The sequence below is a fragment of the Chiloscyllium plagiosum genome, chromosome 38 (assembly GCF_004010195.1).
Source record: "Chiloscyllium plagiosum isolate BGI_BamShark_2017 chromosome 38, ASM401019v2, whole genome shotgun sequence".
NCBI lineage: Eukaryota > Metazoa > Chordata > Chondrichthyes > Orectolobiformes > Hemiscylliidae > Chiloscyllium > Chiloscyllium plagiosum.
The window spans coordinates 23,990,878-24,009,902 of NC_057747.1; the positions used below are offsets into that span (position 1 = coordinate 23,990,878).

General features: G+C 44.3%; 1 protein-coding gene across 2 annotated transcripts in view; it reads right to left on the bottom strand.

Annotated features, from left to right (window-relative positions):
* Positions 1 to 318: 318 nt before the first annotated feature.
* Positions 319 to 19,025, bottom strand: part of cdh23 (cadherin-related 23) — a 799,974-nt gene continuing 781,267 nt past the window's right edge. Inside the window, exons 61-69 of one of the 2 annotated variants that reach the window (XM_043679154.1) lie at positions 17,414 to 17,511; positions 15,333 to 15,453; positions 11,837 to 11,916; positions 8,264 to 8,304; positions 7,155 to 7,215; positions 6,367 to 6,496; positions 4,343 to 4,465; positions 3,134 to 3,244; positions 319 to 1,892 (exon numbers count right to left, since the gene is read on the bottom strand). In XM_043679154.1, coding sequence (XP_043535089.1) covers positions 1,569 to 1,892; positions 3,134 to 3,244; positions 4,343 to 4,465; positions 6,367 to 6,496; positions 7,155 to 7,215; positions 8,264 to 8,304; positions 11,837 to 11,916; positions 15,333 to 15,453; positions 17,414 to 17,511 — 1,089 coding nt within the window. In that variant the 3' untranslated portion in view covers positions 319 to 1,568. The remainder of the gene's footprint in view (positions 1,893 to 3,133; positions 3,245 to 4,342; positions 4,466 to 6,366; positions 6,497 to 7,154; positions 7,216 to 8,263; positions 8,305 to 11,836; positions 11,917 to 15,332; positions 15,454 to 17,413; positions 17,512 to 19,025) is intronic. The other variant, XM_043679151.1, reaches the window with a different exon arrangement.

Here is a 19,025-nt window from a genome sequence, read left to right on the forward strand (position 1 = left end):
TCATGGCATAGACAACACAGGGGGTTAACACCTTCAACATATTGTCAAGCTATCACACATTGTTAACAGCTAACCCGAGAATGCAACTTTTTAAAAAAAAAAGGTTTTGTGATTTACACATGAAAGAAATGAAACTATCATGGTATCCAAACAGCTGAAAGACTCAATTTTTCAATGTATAATTTCAGTTACATCAGACTGTAAATTTTTGCTATAAATTCTGTGCGTTAGGATTGAGCCCTCCACTACCACCTGAAGAAGGAGCAACGATCTGAAAGCTAGTGCTTCCAATTAAACCTGTTGGACTATAACCTGGTGTTGTGCAATTTTTAACTTCAAAGATCTTGATGTGCCGAAGAATGAGCCAAAAATTAGGAAGCATGTAGGTAGAGCTATCAAGGAGTGCATTGATTATTTGCAGGGAATGATAACACTTAGAGATTGTAGCATCTAGGTGTTCAAATTTGCTTGAGCCAAAACAGTGTGTTGTCTTGTTTAAAGAGACAGATGCTGTCTTGATACATTCCATTTGGTTGTAGCACTGTACAGATTGCTAGTTTAATCACTTCACTTGGAGTACTATGCCTCGTTTTATTGTCAGGTTTATTAGAGTTGATAGATTGGCCCAGGGGAAAGTTTTGGAAGAGTGAGGAGGGAATTGCAAGTTTAAAGAACCAATATGTTGACCTCAAAGCAATGCAGAGGCAAAGGAAACTTGATCAGGACGACTGTGGAGGTGGGCGGGCATATACGTAAGGGAATGTTTGTATGCTTTCAGTGAGCATTCCAGCTTGTCTGACTGGGAGGCACCCAGGTTTTAAATCAAGGTAGGTTGTCTGCAGTAGAGAGTGTCTGAAATATCTTGTTTGCTGCTGACACTACTTGCTTTCAATGCTGGTCTGTAATAAAGACAGATAATTTTCCAGTTGGTTTATTGCACTTGCAGCTTTTAAGGCAAGACTCTACGGCTATGAGGGAAACATATGAGTGCATATGTGCAGCAAATTTGATCCCTAGCTGGTGCAGTTTCCAAGTTTGATATCTTTTATATAATCCAGATCAGTGTTAGTTATTTCAGATACTTACTGCTGCTCGGGTTTCATATTATTCAAATGGAAAGAGAAAAGAAATCCTTGATTTTTGTGGTTAATGATTTGAGTATTTTCAGTATGACTTTAATTCATGTAAATTGGTTATACACTGCAATATAGTTTAACATGACTTGGAACCCCAGTACATTCCAACATCCTGTATCAAATAGTGGCTGGACTTGTATTGTTGCAAAGTTCAGATGTTTCAGGTAATGGTGGGGGAGAATGAGTTTGGGATGTGGTGTTGACAGTGGTGGGGGAATCTGGTCAGAGGGGTTTGTTGGTATCAATGATGCTTGGTTCTTGGGGGCGGGTGCATGTGGAGGGATTATGGTCAACGGAGTTGGGGGGGGGGGCAGAAGTGGCAGACTGGTCCCTCTTCCCCGAAAAAAGTGACTGTAGGCAGCTTTTATGTTTATTTTCTGCAGCTACCTCCCCCAACAATCCATTTGTGTTCCTGGCTCCTGGATATTGCTGTCAAAGCTCTGTGATCTCCAGTGGAATCTCCATCACCCGTTCTCTCGCCTTGTGCAGCGGCGTAGACTTGGCAGACTCCGTCCTGGCATTCCTGTCCACGTAGCTCCCACTTTCTGTGTTCAGCGTTTCCAGGGATCTGACCAAGACCCTCTGGTCCTCCTCAGGCAGACTGTTCAGATCAGAGGCCAGCAAAGTGCCAGTGCTGCCGTGAACCACGTGAATACCATCGGGACCTTTCAGCTCTACTGGGTGCCGGTGCTTGAACTTCAGAGTTCCACGACTAGGGGGTTTCTCCTCCTCATCTTCCATGTCACTGGGAACCAGCTGCTGACAGAGGTGGGGAAGAGTTGGAGAAAAAAAAACCCAGACCATTAGGCTATATCATATCCTTGCACTCACTCGGTACTCCTCATCACTGGCAATTCATGTTGCATTTTGTTCAGAAGGAGGAGACCACATGCGGTCTGGATTGGAACAAGCCAAATAGGATAGAGCTGCAGCAGACAGAGCAAACAAGGTGAATTCCTAAAGAATTCAGAAGCTGGGAAATTGTTCCTATTGCATCTGCTCAGTTCTGTTGTGTTATAAAAATGGCTGACGTTAGAACTACTAAGCTAAGTAATATTTCAAAAGATCCACATATTGAGATTCAGGTGGGCAGCTCATTAGAGTAGACAGAGTGGTGCTGGAAAAGCACAGCAGGTCAGGCGGCATCCGAGGAGCAGGAGAGTCGATGTTTCGGACACAAGCCCTTCATCAGGATTCTGCTGCTCTTCAGATTCTCCTGCTCCTCGGATGCTGCCTGACCTGCTATGCTTTTCCATCACCACACACTCTGCAGTCCTCACTTTCTCCTTTCTCATTAAAGAGTGCAGGATTGAATGTTGATGCATGATGCAGAGGCACCAATTTCAACCCAACCTCTAAATTATCCAGTTGTTCAGTTTGCAACCCTTTCAATGGTCTCTTTGCATCGCCATTGTGTTATTGACAGATGGGGTTGAAACCTGGACTGGGAACCTCACTGCTTGTTGCAGATTGGGTTCATTTTACATCTGGCAGTCCCAGATGACCTGGAGCTTGAAGAGGTCTGTGACTGACTGGAAAAGGAATAGTTCTTCCACTTCAAATTTCCCTTTGAATAGTTCTCCAAGTTCACAGCACAAGCATGCAACAAATCAGTGGTTTGGTTAGCAGAGATGCTCTGGCAGTTCACCTTACATAACCCTCAGCACTGAATCCAAGAATAAACCAGAGAAAGCCACAGTGAGCTATTAGGTAGTGATGTGATGTTGAGCAAGAGGATAGATTCACACCCAGATTCCAAGCTTGGGGAACCTGTTGAGTGGTGGTAGATATAAAGGAGAGTGAAAGATTATCAATTTTTGAGCTTTTCAATAAGAGTGATGCTTGCATTTCTTTCCAGCTCCCCATTCACTCATCTAGACCCATGAACACTCAGCATCTCAGGCAGCACAGCAGGACACCCGGTTTCCATGCTCCGCCAATTAAAGTGACAAGCCACACTTCACACTGCAAACCGACTGGTTTCACACCAGCTATACCTCCAGCACAGATGAGCGATCTCCACTGGCAGTGGATTTGTGAGCTAGGCGAGCTGCAAACAGCTTCTTCAGCCGCAGGTAGTCATCCAGAACCACTTTCAAGAGGGAACCCTTGAGATAATGCACAGCAAGTAAAACATACACCTCTTCATGACTGCTTGGGAGGTCAGCTGAACTTTTCATTGCTACGTGCTCTCTATCTCGCTGTTGCGTGTTTGCAGAGGACATAGTCACTCCCTAATAGTAATACAGAGACAAAGGGACTTTCTTTCTTTCCTTTGGTTAAGATTTTGCAATTTGGGGCAGCACGGCGGCACAATGGTTACCAGCGCTGCCTCACAGCGTCAGGGACCCAGGTTTAATTCCAGCCTCAGGTGACTGTGTGGAGTTTACTCTTTCTCCCCAGGTCTGCGTGGATTTTCACTGGATGCTCTGATTTCCTCCCACAGTGCAGGTTGGGTGGATTGGCCATGGGAAATGCAGGGTTACAAGGATAGGGTGATGGGGTTAGATCTGGTTGGGATACTTTTCAGAGGGTTGGTGCAGACCCAGTGGGCTGAATGGCCTCTTCCCACACTGTGGGGATTCTATCTGCGAGTTCTCTGCCTCAGGGGTTGAAGTGGGATCCTTGAATATATTGATAAAACAGAGGTGGACACATTCTTGGTGAACAGGAGGACAACATTTTCGGGAGTAGAATGTAGAATTCAGAATGCAAACAGATTGGACATGATCTCATTAACTGGCAGAGCAGACTTGAAGGGCCGAACGGCCGCTTCCAAACTCATATAGTTGCAGTTCCTTTGAAAATCTCGTCTTTGCGGAATATTAGTCGAATAGGGAGGGTTGTTGAAATGACAAATCTCTCAATCTTTAAAAAGAGCTTGGATGAGTCCATGAAATGTCAGTAATATCCAAGGCTAACTGCTGGAAAGTGGGATCAGTTCTTTGGTTGGTGCAGACTTGATAGGTCAAAGGGCCTCAGCTGTGCTGTATGATTCTCTGATAACAATGATCAAGCCCAGGAGGAGATCCTTTGGCCCCTCATGCCTGTGTTAGCCACCAGATGAGTCCCACTTTTAAGACATAAAATCCCCCAGCCAATAGGATGTTTGTTGCACCCCAACCCAGTAGATCCATCATCTAATTGTATTATCCTCCTTGACATATTGTAAAATGGTTGGACTTGGTAATCTCATTCTAACGTACCTTGATGGGACCTTCTCGCATGATCTGTCCAAGTTTTGCAATGCTGTCGTACTCCTGTATGGCTGCACGCAAATATCGATCATCCTCCAGCTTCGATGTGGGTGGTGCACGGCCAAATGTACCCTTTAAAGGAAAGGCAATAGTCGTTGAGGTTGTAGATGTGTGATGAAGGTTATATAATTTCTATGTACTCTAGTTTGAATTTCAAAGTCAAGGCAGATGGCTGCTGATTGCTTCTCGGAAAGGTTTTCTTTTAAAACAATTTTGAAGGTCAGATAGTCCTTCTGGAACAGTGACTAAACCCAATATTTGTCATAAAGCAGGTGACTGAAGCAAGCTTTGTATTCAGGTCAGAAGATACTAGGCTTGAATTTGGACGATTCTCTCCTAGAAGGTGTTTAGGGTAGTTCAGGGACCGGTCATCTCAACATTTAGTTTATGAAGCTTTCCTACGAAGAGAGTTTTGTTGAGAAAGCTGCAGGTTATGAGATCTGAGAGAGTTTAAGACTCTCAGATTTGTGAAACAGTTCATTTTGGTAGATTTGGCGAGGCTTCACTGAATTCTCTCTACAGTCCATACCACATAAACCGTTAACAGTTAGTTAAGTATAACCCTAAAGAACTGAGCTAGGGCTGCAACCTCTCTGCATTTGGGTCTATCTTAAAATTAATTCCTGAGACGTGGGCTTTACTGCTTGGATCAATATTTATTGACCAGCCCTTGTTGCCCCTTGAGAAGGTGGGAATGAGCTGTCGTCTTCAACTACTACATTCCATGTGATGTAGGTATATCCACAATGCTGTTGAGGGGTTATAGAATATTGTCCGAGCACCACTCAAAAAATGGCAACATATTGATGGCTATAAAGGAAATCTAATGGACAGTGTTGAAACTTTGTTGTGTTTTTGATTTTGCTAACTTTTAACATAATATTTCGACAGCTAATATTTCTCAAAAGCATTTGTATTTTTTAAACAATGGAACAGAAGTTTATTCCACAAGAAGAATGTGCAGTCTCATCTGGATATGTCTCTGCGACCATGTTAATTATCTAAACAAGAAAGAAAATGATCTATAAAGCCGGGTTTTGTTCTGGGATCTGACAGGCCAGTCTTAGTATCTGCTGGCATTATTACAACTGTCGCACCAGTCTGAAGAGGTTTGTTGTTACTGTTGTTATAAACTCTACATTGACTTGGGCTGACAGGACATGCGGTACCTTCTGCTATTAACTTCTCCAAAGATGGTCACTGTTGGTTCACAAGATTTCCCCTAATTATAACATAGACCCACAGAATGATTTCACTGTTCATCGCAATCTGAAACTTCACAACGGCATATACCTGGGGGTTGTTAGTACAACTAAAGAGATGCTAAAAGTTAGAATAGTGGTCTCTGGGGATGAGGCAACGATGCTGGTTTTAAACATCAACTCCAGGATCTTAGATTGTAAGCAACCAACTAGAATAGAGCTGACAATAATTATTTTGTCAAAAATTCTTATTAAGGAAGTACATCTTCAACAATGTTGAGATAAAAATCACATCATTTGCTGTCCTTGGCTCCTGTTAAAATGACACTTCAGGGCTTGTATACCCTTGAGTTTAGAAGGATGAGGGGAAACTGATTGAGATGTATAAGATTATTAAAGGATTGGATGTCTCCGCTGATGGATGAGTCCAGAACCAACGGACACAGTTTAAAAATAAGGGGTAGGCCATTTAGAACAGAGTAGAGGAGCAACTTCTTCACCCAGAGAGTGGTGGATAGATGGAATGCTCTGCCCCAGGAGGCAGTGGAGGCCAAGTCTCTGGATACTTCCAAGAAAGAGATGGATAGAGCTCTTAAAGATAGCGGAATCAAGGGTTATGGGGATAAGGCAGGAACAGGATACTGATTGTGGATGATCAGCCATGATCATAATGAAAGGTGGTGCTGGCTCGAAGGGCCAAATGGCCTACTCCTATGGTCTGTTGAGAAGGTCAGCACCAAGGGACAACAAAACAGTGGCAGGTAAACTTACGTGGGTCCTGGCTGGACTGTTCCAGAGGTCAGTGATGTCACTGAGGTTCTCTGGTAGGTCATCTTCCTGCTCAGCCTGAGCAGCAAGTTCCAAGTTCCTGCAGAAGGGATCAAGCCAGACTGGATTTGCCCTGAAAACAAGACATTGGCACCATGAAGGGAATACTCCTTCAGACAGTATAAAGCATCTGCACACTTCTCAGTGTTGAGTAATTGATCATACTTTTGGATACTTGTTCAGAAATTGCATGTTTTAATCGCAGTCATCTGAAGTGCACTGTGTTTTACTATATATCAATGTTTTTTCTGACACTTTCCAGCTCGTATCCAAATTTGCAAAACTCAAATGAATGTCTGTAACAAGTCACCTGTATCAATGTGAGGGTTAATTTGCTGACATATTACTCCCCAGTCCCAGGATTGTGGTAATGCAAGCTTCACCTAACCACCTCTGAATGGGTTTCGAGAAGGAGGACGCAGATAATTGTCAGACACAAAATGATTATCTGGCATATCTCACTTTTCTCCTGGTGTTCTGGTGCCAATGCATTACGATTACCACACCCCCTAGGCCATGTGAAATATTGGATCAAAAATGGCAAGGAATATTCTACTGCCAATGGCACCCAAAACCTGTTGCCGATTAGCAGATTGTGACTGGAGCCTCCCAACTATCATCATAATGTCTGCCCCAGTTCAGTAGTTGTCTCTGCAGCTGTAAAGTACAATATAGAAATGGGTTAAATCAATCAATCCTCTGAATCTCAGCCAAATCTTCAGGTCACTTACCCTTCAAATGAATACTTGTTAGTGTTAGGCATGTCCAAGATGTCCATAAACCCTTGGTTACCTAAACAGAATGACACAAATCTTCAACACTTGCTCCGTTTCGAAGATGTTCAACATGTTCTCGAGGTTATCAGCTTGTTGTGCTTTTTGTTCCTATACCTTCTCAGGTTACTGAGCACAAAAATCAACAGGCTGGCATGCACATTGATACAAAGAAGGAGAAAACAGCGTGACTACAAATAGGTTCACTAGACAATGGCAAAGGATTTGACAAAAAAAAACTGATTGCATAGTGCTTTAAACAATGTGACAATTCATTTCTGAGATCAGAGCATCACTGGCCAGGCCAGCATTTATTGCCCTGTCCTTAATTGCCTGGACCAGGTAAGAACGGCACATTCCCTCCCCAAGGGGATTATTGAACCAGATGGGCTCTTCAAACAATGCACTATGGTATTATGTTAATGCCAGATTTGCAGTAAATTCACATTCCACTATCTGCCATGGTCGGATTTGAATGCAGGTCTCCAGAAATTGCCTGGGTCTCTGGGTCTATCAAGAATACCACGAGGCTATCACCTCCCCCATTAGCTCCAATGATTATTACACCAACCAGGTCTGTAAACCCAAGACCAGAAACAGTCTGTCATCCTATGGTCCTGCTCACAACAATTTAAAGAATTCTCTGTTTAATTAAGGATGTAATTTGCCAACTGTGCAACACATGCATGTGTTTGGTCAGATCAAGCAATATCTCTCTCAGGCCTCAAAGTCTAAATGTTGCTATGTAAGCACAGGATAAGGTCTAATCTAAATCATTCATCTAAATCACTACTGCAATTATTGGGATGCTTTGCAAACGTCTTCAGAGAGTTGTTGTGGCACAATGGTAGTTTCCCTGCCTCTAGCCAGGAAATTTAGGTGTAAGTCCCAGTTACTCCAGAGGTATGTAAATTGTGTCTTTGAACAGGGGGATTAGAACATATGTGCTGGGGTTGTCAGCCCTTAAGCATCTAACCTCAGATATTGGGGTGAATTGATCCAAAATATTTAAGTATAAAATATTTTTCGTTATTGCAAATATTGCCAACTCTGATTGCAGTTCTTACCAGTGGAGCCTGCTACAATAGCCTTCAACTTTCTTTTGTGCCTGTTGGCAATAAACAAAGGGACATTCAACATTTAGAAAAGTGAAAGAGGTTCTGGTCTTCACACTTCAAGAGATAGTTCTCTATAGCCTGAGGTTGCTGCAGATATGATCAGTAAGTATAGTGAGCCCATTGTAAAGCAGAGTGTGACAGATATTATAGCCTTATTTCAGAGGGGATCACATGACAGGAAATGCAAGTCCTAAGAAGTGAGAAGAAGCTATATGGTCAATTTTTGTGGCAAGGAGCTGTTGTATAGCGGGGACGGTTGTAAAATCATTTTGAAACAGATTCAGTAGCTCCCCTCCACCATGGTAGGATTGGAAAAGCTCAGACTGAGGCTACAGAAGAGAAGGTAGAGAGGAGATTTAACAGAGGTGTTTAAAATCACAAGGGTTTGACACAGAGCAGATTGGTGGCGGGGCTGAGATCCAGATGAAACTGCTTTAAGCTGATCGGTGAAAGGAGCAGTGGCAATGTGTGACTAAATGTTTTAACGCAGTGAGTGGTTACGATCTAGAATGCACTGCTTGAGGGAGTAGTGGAGAATTTGAGGTCAGATTTTGGAGAATATCAGAGTCATTTAAATATTCCACAGGTCAGTTACACTTATTTCTTAGCTCTTATTTTCTTAGATTCCCTACAGTGTGGGAACAGGCCCTTCAGCCCAACAAGTCCACACCGACCCACTCCCTTACATTTACCCCTGCACCGAACACGACGGGCAATTTAGCCTGGCCAATTCACCTAACCTGCACATCTTTGGATTGTGAGAGGAAACAGGAGCACCCGGAGGAAACCCACACAGACACTGGGAGAATGCGCAGACACTGGGAGAATGTTCAAACTCTACACTGACAGCTGCCCGATGTGGGAATTCAACCTGGGTCCCTGGTGCTGTGAGGCAGCAGTGCTAATCACTGAGCCACCGTGCCGCCCACTTGATAGGAATAATCTGATGGAACTGAGAGCACAGGAAATGTCTTTGTGTGGGAGAAAGAGAGAGACAGCCAGTGTGAGAGTGGGGTGGGTTTGTGAAGTTAAGGCTCATTGTCAGAGAGTCTTCTATACTCAGGTGGAATTTGGGGGAACAGCTGAAATTTCAACTGAAGTGAGGCTATAAAATGAGCGAGGACAGATTGGCTGTCTGGTTATTGGCCACACCCAGTCTTTCTTGCTCTGGAAGTTTGTGGGAAGGATTATAATGGGCAAATGATTGTCTGTCCTGTTCCCTATGACCAAGTATAAGTACTGCCCAGGACTTTTTATATTTGGACCGCACATACATGAGTGTATATGGCACATGCAGAGCTGGACTGAGGGTCCGCCTCGGTCACGTGACGAGAGCCCAGCATTTTCACATGGACTTGAACAGAAAGTAAATGCTTCTTGAATGCAGCAGTGATGGTGAAGGTACAGAATTAATGAGCCAATACACCGCCTGTTGTGCTGTAACCTTGCAAGAAGCGCAGTCCAGTTAAGTGAGACAAATGTTTATGACAATTTGCAAAGAAAGAATAGGAGTGGTTGACTTCAAATTGTAGATGCAGTGGATGCTTAGCTTATACAAACTCAATGGCCTTTGTGTGTCTTTGAAATAGTCCCAACTTAGATGCTGAACAGCACCATGCCCCAGATGAAGCTTATTACTCTACAGGGTGTGGTTACAGATGTTTGCTGTCATTTAATACTTTCAACGGACCAGTTAGCTGTAACCTGTCAGACCTACTGAAGCTGCCCTCTGTCCTGGGACTAGTTCTGCCCAGGGGACGTGAGGAATGTGACAAGTTGACTTTGCTTCCGGGAAACTGGATTACCAAGCAGTCATCGACCCGAAGCAATGGCTGGTGATGAAACAAGGCAGATCCACTGGAACGTCAATCTCGGAAACCTTATCGGAAGCATGATCCAAAGCCCTGGCCAAGTTGCAGGTTATGTGGGAAGGTGTGTGCTTAAAACTGAAATATTCTGCTATGACATGGGGATGAATTTTAAGTGAAGTGGATAAAACAGTTTAACCTTCATCTGCATGACCTTGACTGAAAAATATTGAGAGTAATTATATCAGTGATACTGATCCTGTTGGAAAGAACTGGGTCTACTCACATGGCAGAGGCTGAATCTCAGTCCATCTCTGCACAGGCCATATACACTCATGTATGTGTGACCCAGAAATAAGCCTCAGGCAGTACTTTTAACTATTTTGGCAAGGAAATAGATCAGACCCTCAGGGAACCATTTACCCACAGCAATATGGTTGACTCTTAACTGCCCTCTGGGCAATTAGGGATGGGCAATAAACGCTGGCCTAGCCAAGTGGGCAAGTGCCAATCTGCTACCCTTACTTCAATTGAAATTTCTGTTCCCAAAAGGCTGCCCCAAAGTATAGAATACTGTTTGACAATAACATCACATCCCTGCCCAAGTCTCTCACTGTCTGTCTCTCTCTCTCTCTCATCCACACACTTTCTCTGTTCTCTCCATTTTGTATCTGACTGTTCCAATAGCTGCAATTCCCTGAGCTGTGGGATATTTAAAGAGTGACTCGGATGTGCTCTCACTGCCAGCTCAGGTTTCTGATGCTGATTTGCAATCTCCTCGTTCCCTGGACCCAGTCTGTTTCTGAGTGAAGGAGGAAGATTCAACATTTATATAACATGGAGCTGCTGAGCACAATCTGGGTGTGACACAGCACAGTCTTCTCAACAGCTCCTTCTGTTAAACGAATGAACTAAAGTCTCTATAGTCACATAAGGCTGCCCTCCCATTAGAGCAATATACTGGTGGTGATTTAACCTGGCGGTCATTATCCCTCAGGTGAGGGGAGAGGGTGAGAAGGTGGGAACAGTCATGGTAACCACAGCCAGTGCAGGAATTGAACCTGTGCTGTTGGTGTCATTTTGTAATGCAAATCAGCCATCCAGCTGACACGTCTGCTCTGGTTTTAACTCTGACCTGCTGTAAAGTCACAGAGTTGCCCTGGAGAATCAGAAACAGCTCAAAAGCAATAACATAATCAAACAGAGAAAGAACTACGCGTGCTGGCGATCTGAAATAAACATTAGCAAAATTCCTGGGAGAAACTCAGCAGGTCTGGCTGCACCAAACTGGGAGTTAATGTATCTAGTCCACTTCTGAAAAAAGGTCGCAAAAACAAATTGCTGGAAAAGCTCCGTGACCCTCAGAACTGGGCCCAAAATGTTAACTCTGATTTTTCTTCACAACTGCTGCCAGACCTGCTGAACTTTTCCAGCAATTTCTATTTTTGCAGCCATTGTTTCTGATTTACAGCTTCTGCAGTTCTTTTGTTGTTTTTTTTCTGAAGAAAGGTCACTGGACTCAAAATGTTAACTCTGTGTCTTCATAGCTGCTACCAGACCTGCTGAGTTTCTCCAGCACTTTCTGTTTTTGTTTATTACAGCTCAGAGGACAAACCCCTGACTCACTCACTCACTCACTCACACACGGTACCCAGAAGTTAATTTCATTGTGAATTACATGTTGTGCAACATAAGGGTGAGTCAAGGCACTTACACTGTCCTGTAATACCAATTCATAAAGATAAACAGCATAGTAGCCAGGAACAGCAAAACTGCCAGAATAATTATTGCCATCTATAAAAAAAGAAGAAAGACTGACTTTGGGATTTATACAGCGCCTTTCATCATTTCAAAACATCTCCAATATCACCGCGAATAATATTCCTTACTGAAATGTAATCAGCTTGCAGTGCTGTAAGCAAAGTGCAGGTCAGTGTAGTGGATAACTATTGTAAATGTTTACAGGTTAATTGATTGCTTGTATCCACTCCTAATTCCAGTACCATTGCATCGTGTCACGCCAGGACAGAAACTGGCAAACGTATTTAACCCTCTGCTGTGTAAGATTTACAGAAAAGAGCACTTTATGTCGAAAGACCAAATGCTAATTTGCCAAACCCTTCTAGCTTTTTGGGCTGGATCGAACATTTCTGGGGGCTCTGGTCACCAGCAATATTCATAGCATCTTCTCAGTCAACCAACCTCCCCCCCCCGCCCTGATACAATAAACTGAAACAAGGAGTAGGATGTGTGCAGAGTCATGTCTGTGTATTGATTGCACTCTGCCCTAACACAGTTTTATATAGCACCTTAAACCTGATGGAAGGGTCTTGGGAGCATTTTAAAACAAGGTACAACATTGAGCCACAAGGAGATGACCAAAAACTGGGATAGATTTTTAAACAAACTAGTCATATCATGTAACAGTGTGCAACTCAAAGGTCATCAGGGCAGATGGGAATGTGGGACCGAAGTAGATGAATCATCATCTCACTGAATGATGCAGCAACCTTGAGGGACCAAAGTGCCTACATCTGCTCAGGAATCTTAACGTAAACGGGCCATAAATACAACTTGTCCATGGCTGCGTTTACCCTGGATGTGCCTGCATTTACGCTGGACGTGGCTGTGTTTACCCTGGATGTGCCTGCATTTACGCTGGACGTGGCTGTGTTTACCCTGGACATGCCTGCATTTACGCTGGACATGGCTGTGTTTACCCTGGATGTGCCTGCATTTACGCTGGATGTGGCTGTGTTTACCCCGGATGTGCCTGCATTTACGCTGGACGTGGCTGTGTTTACCCCGGATGTGCCTGCATTTACGCTGGACGTGGCTGTGTTTACCCTGGATGTGCCTCCCTTACGCTGGACGTGGCTGTGTTTACCCTGGACACGGCTGCGTTTATGCTGGATGTGCCTGCATTTACACTGGACGTGGCTGTGTTTACCCTGGATGTGCCTCCCTTACACTGGACGTGGCTGTGTTTACCCTGGATGCGCTTGCATTTACCCTGGATGCACCTACATTTACGCTGGACGCGGCTGTGTTTACACTGGATGTGGCTGCGTTTACCCTGGACGTGCCTGTGTTTATGCTGGATGTACCTGTGTTTACCCTGGACGTGCCTGTGTTTATGCTGGATGTGCCTGTGTTTACCCTGGACGTGGCTGCGTTGGTTCCATATCTGCATTAACTCTTGCCTTCCAAGGTCTTTCAATCTCGAGTCAGAAAATTCAGTTGACTTTTAGCTTCAACCTACTTCGGGAAGATAGCTCCATTTTTTGTCTGCTCCCATTGGACTGGCGAACATCTTTCTGAAATCACCAGTCAGCAGCACGGCTGGAAGTTTAAGGTTTTGCAGCAGCAACCACCCTTCATCCCATCAACCATCACCACCCGTCCCTCCATCCTCCCCAGTGTCAACGTCCTTCACCTGTGGCCATCATTTCTCTCTGTCTACCCTCTCAAATCCTTGTTACCATCTGAAGTGTGGCTTTTGTCGGTGCCTTTACTGATGGTCGCTGTTATCAAGAAGTGATGGTATGGATAAGAAGGGATTTGGTTATTACAATAAATAAAACAACAGTGCGATAACTAGAGTTTGGGTTCCCATCTCCTATGTGGGGTTTAGAGGCTGTGAGAATCGACTTGATAAGGAAAGCAAAAACAAAACAAGAAATAGGTTATGCACAATGTCAAAAAAAGCAATTTTTGTATTGGCTCATGTTTAAGGTGCACATCATTTTGAGAGTGCAGTGAGTAAGCGATGGTTTAGAAATTTTGGGTGATCTTGTTTTTGGTGCCACACAGCGTCTGTTGCTTAGAACGTGATGATGTGCACCTGATGCTGGGCCCTGAGAATGCAGCACACGGGCAGACTGTTTGAGCTTATACACGTCAGGGTAAGGTCCTGGGGAGTGTTGCTGAACAAAGAGACCTTGGAGTGCACATTCATAGCTCCTTGAAATTGGAGCCCCAGGTAGTCAGGACAGTGAAGAAGGTGTTTTTAAACTTGCCTTTATTGGTCAGTGCAGGAGTTGTGAGGTCATGTTGTGGCTGTACAGGACTTTGGTTAGGCAATGTTTAGAATATTGTGTGCAATTCTGATCTTCCTCCCAATAGGAAGGATGTTGTGAAACTTGAAAAGATTTACAAGGATATTGCCAGGATTAGAGGGTTTGAACTATAGTGAGAGGCTGAATAGGCTGGGGCTTTTTTCCCTGGAGCGTCGGAGGCTGAGGGGCATACATAGGGTGAATAGCCTAGATCTTTTCCCTGGGGTGTGGGGCAGAGGTTTAAGTGAGAGGAGAAAGATTTAAAGAGGACCGAAAGGGCAACTTTTTCATGCAGAAGGTGGTACGTGTATGGAATGAGCTGCCAGAGGAAATGGTGGAGGCTGGTACGATTACAGCATCTGTATGGTACATGAATAGGAAATGTTTAGAAGGGTATGGGATAAATGCTTGCAAATGGGACTAGATTAATCTAGGATGTCTGGTCAGCGTGGATGAGATGGACTGAAGGGTCTGTTTCCGGGCTGTAGATCTGTATGACTACATGACTGTAATTGACACATCCAGTGTAGAGCTGAGTCCCCCAGGTAACTGCAAACCTGGGGGCTGGAGCTGGGGCAAGGTTAGAGGGATTGAGATCAGTTTGGGACACAGTTTTATGTCATTCACTGACGTGGCACTGGACTTGTTTTGTTGAGCGTGTTTCTTGCCCTCTGTATGGGAGACTCACTGGAAAATAGTTGCCAGGCTGGAGGGTGAATTGCAGCTGGACTGAATGACTAGGTGGTTGCTGCACAGTTGGAGGCCACTCAGCCTGTCTATTCTAGCTCTCCCAGTAAGAGCTATTGAGCTAGCCTCACTCCTTTCTTGCCCTGTTGGCCCTGAAAAATGTTTTCTCTTCAAATGAATCATCCAATTCTCTTTTGGAAGGCCAGACATGCTCATTACAAGGAATGTTTTCCGCAGTCAGAGAAGATGTTTGCAATGCAGCCTACAAGTGGGTGGCCTATGATTGTGCCAGCAGAGAATTTGTTTATTTTGGAAGCCTAAGCCTCGGCAACAAAGAGGCCCAGTGACTTGTGTTAACGGAGAGTTCCAGAATTTAATATTACCTGTAAAGACGTCATGTCATTAGCTACCCTGACAGTGACCCAGTGACTTGTGTTAACGGAGAGTTCCAGAATTTAATGTTACCTGTAAAGACGTCATGTCATTAGCTACCCTGACAGTGACAGCTGGCTGGACATCAAGGATGTTGTAATTCCGGAAGAGATTTCTAAGCTGTTCCTTATTTTCATCAATCATTTGGATTACCCTGGAACAGAATCACACAGCGATATGTGGGGTCAATCAAGGGCACTCTTTCATCCCAAACTCAACCATCACAGGTAGGCTTGCTCTTTGTGTTAGATGTAGTTATTGGTAGTGATGCTTCTAGTGAAAATGTTTTGAAGTCACTCTGCCTCACATAGTAATGCTTCTGTGTTAAGATTTGTGTACCATAATCTGCACTAATCAAATACTGTGGGTTCCAAGAGCAGGTCAAAGGCTGGAAATGTTGCAGCAAGTAACTCACCATCTACAAGGCACAACACAGCAGCATGATGGAATATCCCCATTTCTCTGGGAAGTTTTGTGCAATCAAGGACAAGATAACCCACGTGAATGGCACTCCATCCACGTTAAACAGTCATTGCCTCCGACTGATGCACAGTGGCAGCATTTGTATTGACATTTGTTGGGTTAAACTAGATTTGGACACTACCAATATGCCACCGAGCCTTTGAGTAACAGTTGAGCGTGATCCTGTGCTTGGTGCACACCTAAGCACAGATACATGTGAGTGAGAACAACGGATGGCGATTAGGAGCAGGGACCATAGCTGATACTGGATATCTGATAAGGTCTGTGCCTCCCCATATGCTAGCTAATATAACATGTCATAAAGACTGGGTGTTGTTGAGACAGATATCTTGAAGCTTATTAACAACATTAACCACTAAAATTGTCATTAAGTCTCAGACTTCTACAGGGTCTGGATTGTGTCTTATTGGCAATTACTGTTACATGACACACTTAACAACTGATTGTACACAATATGCTGACTCCATTAGACAATCAGAGAGTAAATGACTGAAACCAAGATCAATTATACCACTGCTTCACACGTCACGTAGTGAGGATGCAGTCCCTGTCTGGTCAGGCCATAATACAACATGTCCAATGCACACAATGCACTGCAGCAATTCTGACAACACTTTTCAAACCCGTAGGTCTGGATGGGCTGCTCTTCAGAGGGCTAGTGTGGACTCAATGGACCGAATGGCCTGCTTCCACACTGTAGGGATTCGATGAAAACAGCTTTCTGATATTTTACTATTGTGTTTACATTTTTAAAAAGTGAGTCACTGACATCTCCTCAGACATTGGTGAACTTTCTATTGAAACCAGGAGAACAGACGATGGTCTCTTTACTCTGAGGCGCCAAAACCAGAACCATCCTCTTTGCTCTCTAGTTGAATAATTTCTAAAACCTCTTCAGGGTGTTGCTGTTGATGGTGATTGCAATCAGATAGGATGTTCTCTCACAGCCTCAGCACAGACTATACCCTCTGTCCTGGTCACACTTCCGTTGACACTAAATCCCCAGTGTTTCTGACTCTATCACTCACTGTAGCTGAGTGACAGGGCTGGCAGAATTTTTTCACGGACCCACTGTCACTGATTATTTTCAAGGCGGGGGTAGATTCAGCAACAGAATCAAACGCTACAGGGAGACAGGTGGGGATATGAAATCTGAAATTCAAACAGAGCCAACCATCATCTTATTGAATAGAACAGCAGGCTTGAGGGGCCAAATGGCCTACTCCTGGTCAGACCACGTATGTATGTAAAGGGCTTCATTGGTTTTAAAACACTGAGATGTTCTGAGATGGCAAAAGGTGCTATACAAATGCAAGTCCTGAGGTGGAGGCAGCTCCACTACAGCAGCCATCACACAACTCCAGGGTGACAGATATCCCTTGGATTTCCCCACACTGTTTCTCCTTTGCCTTTCTCAAACATTACAGGTGCTGGTATAAATGCAACTTGTTGGTTTCAGTCCACCTGGCTTCTTTTCCTTTAACTCTCCAGATTCCCTCAAAATCCACCTCCATGCAATTCTCTACAAACCATTGGGTGAACAGAGACCTCATGAAATCCTGGTGCTCTGATGTGATCAGTGAACAGTCCTAACCACAGCCATTAGAACAGCCCCACCCTGGCCAACTCACCTCTCCACATCCAAGATTCGGTTCGTTTCCCTGTTCACCACGTGAATCAGAACGTCAGTCTGAGCAAAATTCACCCGGCCCTTCTGATCGACGTGGAACTGTGAGCAAAGACATAAAACTCTGGTCAGTACAGAAAGCGTTCTGCTGTGTGGGGATTTATCCATCAGTGAGACTGCCCCCTTGCCGATTGTGCCGTGAACCCTCACGTAACGCCAGCTGCTGCCATTCCCTGCACTCATTCTCGTCATGTACTGATTTAACTCTGCTCTGGTACCCGCTCTGGTACCCACTCTGGTACCCACTCTGGTACCCACTCTGGTACCCGCTCTGGTACCCACTCTGGTACCCACTCTGGTACCCACTCTGCCAACTGTTCTAGATGACAGTTGCCAACTCTCTGGTTGGACGTGTTCCTGGAGACAAACAATTTGATCTCTTGCCTCTGACTGTCCCAATTACACAGAATCACATGATTGTTACAGTGCCTGAGGAAGCTATTCAGCCCTTGTGGCTGCATCCAGAACGAACCTTCTGCTTTATTCCTGTATCTTGTGTATTGTTTCTACTTAAATAATCATCCAATGCCCTCTCAAATCCTAAACTGAACATGCTCCCAATACACTTGCAGGCCATGCATTCCAGACCCTAACTACTCAGGGAATCACTGAGTTATACAGGAAAGGAACAGACCCTTAATTCGAACTGATCTGCGCCAAACAGACAACCCAATCTGAATTACTCCCATTTGCCAGCATTTGGCCCATATCCTTGTAAACCATTCCTATTCGTGTACCCTGCAGATGCCTTTTAAATGTTGTAACAGTACCAGCCCCCTCAGATCTTCTTCAAATCTTTCCCGTCTCACCTTAAACCCATTCCCTTTAGTCTTGGTCTCCCCCATCCTGGGGAACAGACCTTAATCTCTGAGTGAAAACATTTCTTCCCACCTTGCATTTGCTTTTTTTTTGCAAAACACTTCTGAACCGTGTCCCCCACTTCTCAAGCCATTTAGGAGAGTGTTGTTTCTCACTATCCACTTTGTCCAGATCCTCAATCTCTGTCAAATCTCCTCTTAGCCTCCTCTTCTCTGAGGTGAACAGTCCCAACATCTTCAATCCTTCCTCATAACAGGAATATCTCACCCCTGAAACTATTCTCAGAAACTTCTAATGTACTCTCTCCAACACAGTCACATTCTCCCTCTGGTGTGGTGCCCACAGTACTTCAGCTGAAGTCAAACCAGTGTCTTTTATACATTTTTCCTAATCTCCCTGCTCTTGTACTCTATACCCTAGGGGTTGCTTTAGCTCAGTTGGATGGATGGTTGGTTTGCAAAGCAGTGTAATACTAACAACATGGATTCAATTCTCATAACTGGCTACGGTCAGCTTGATGGACCCTCCTTCTCAACTTCTCGTCTTGCTTGAGGTATTGTGGCCTCAAGTTAAATCACCAGCAGTTAATCAGAGAGCATCCCTATGTCCTGGTGACTTACACACTCACTCTATGCCCCTGAATACTATATGTTTGTTAACAGCTCTCTGTACGAGAGAGAGTATTCTGTTGTGGTCTGGTGAACTGATCTCTACATTGCAACTGTACCGAGATCCGG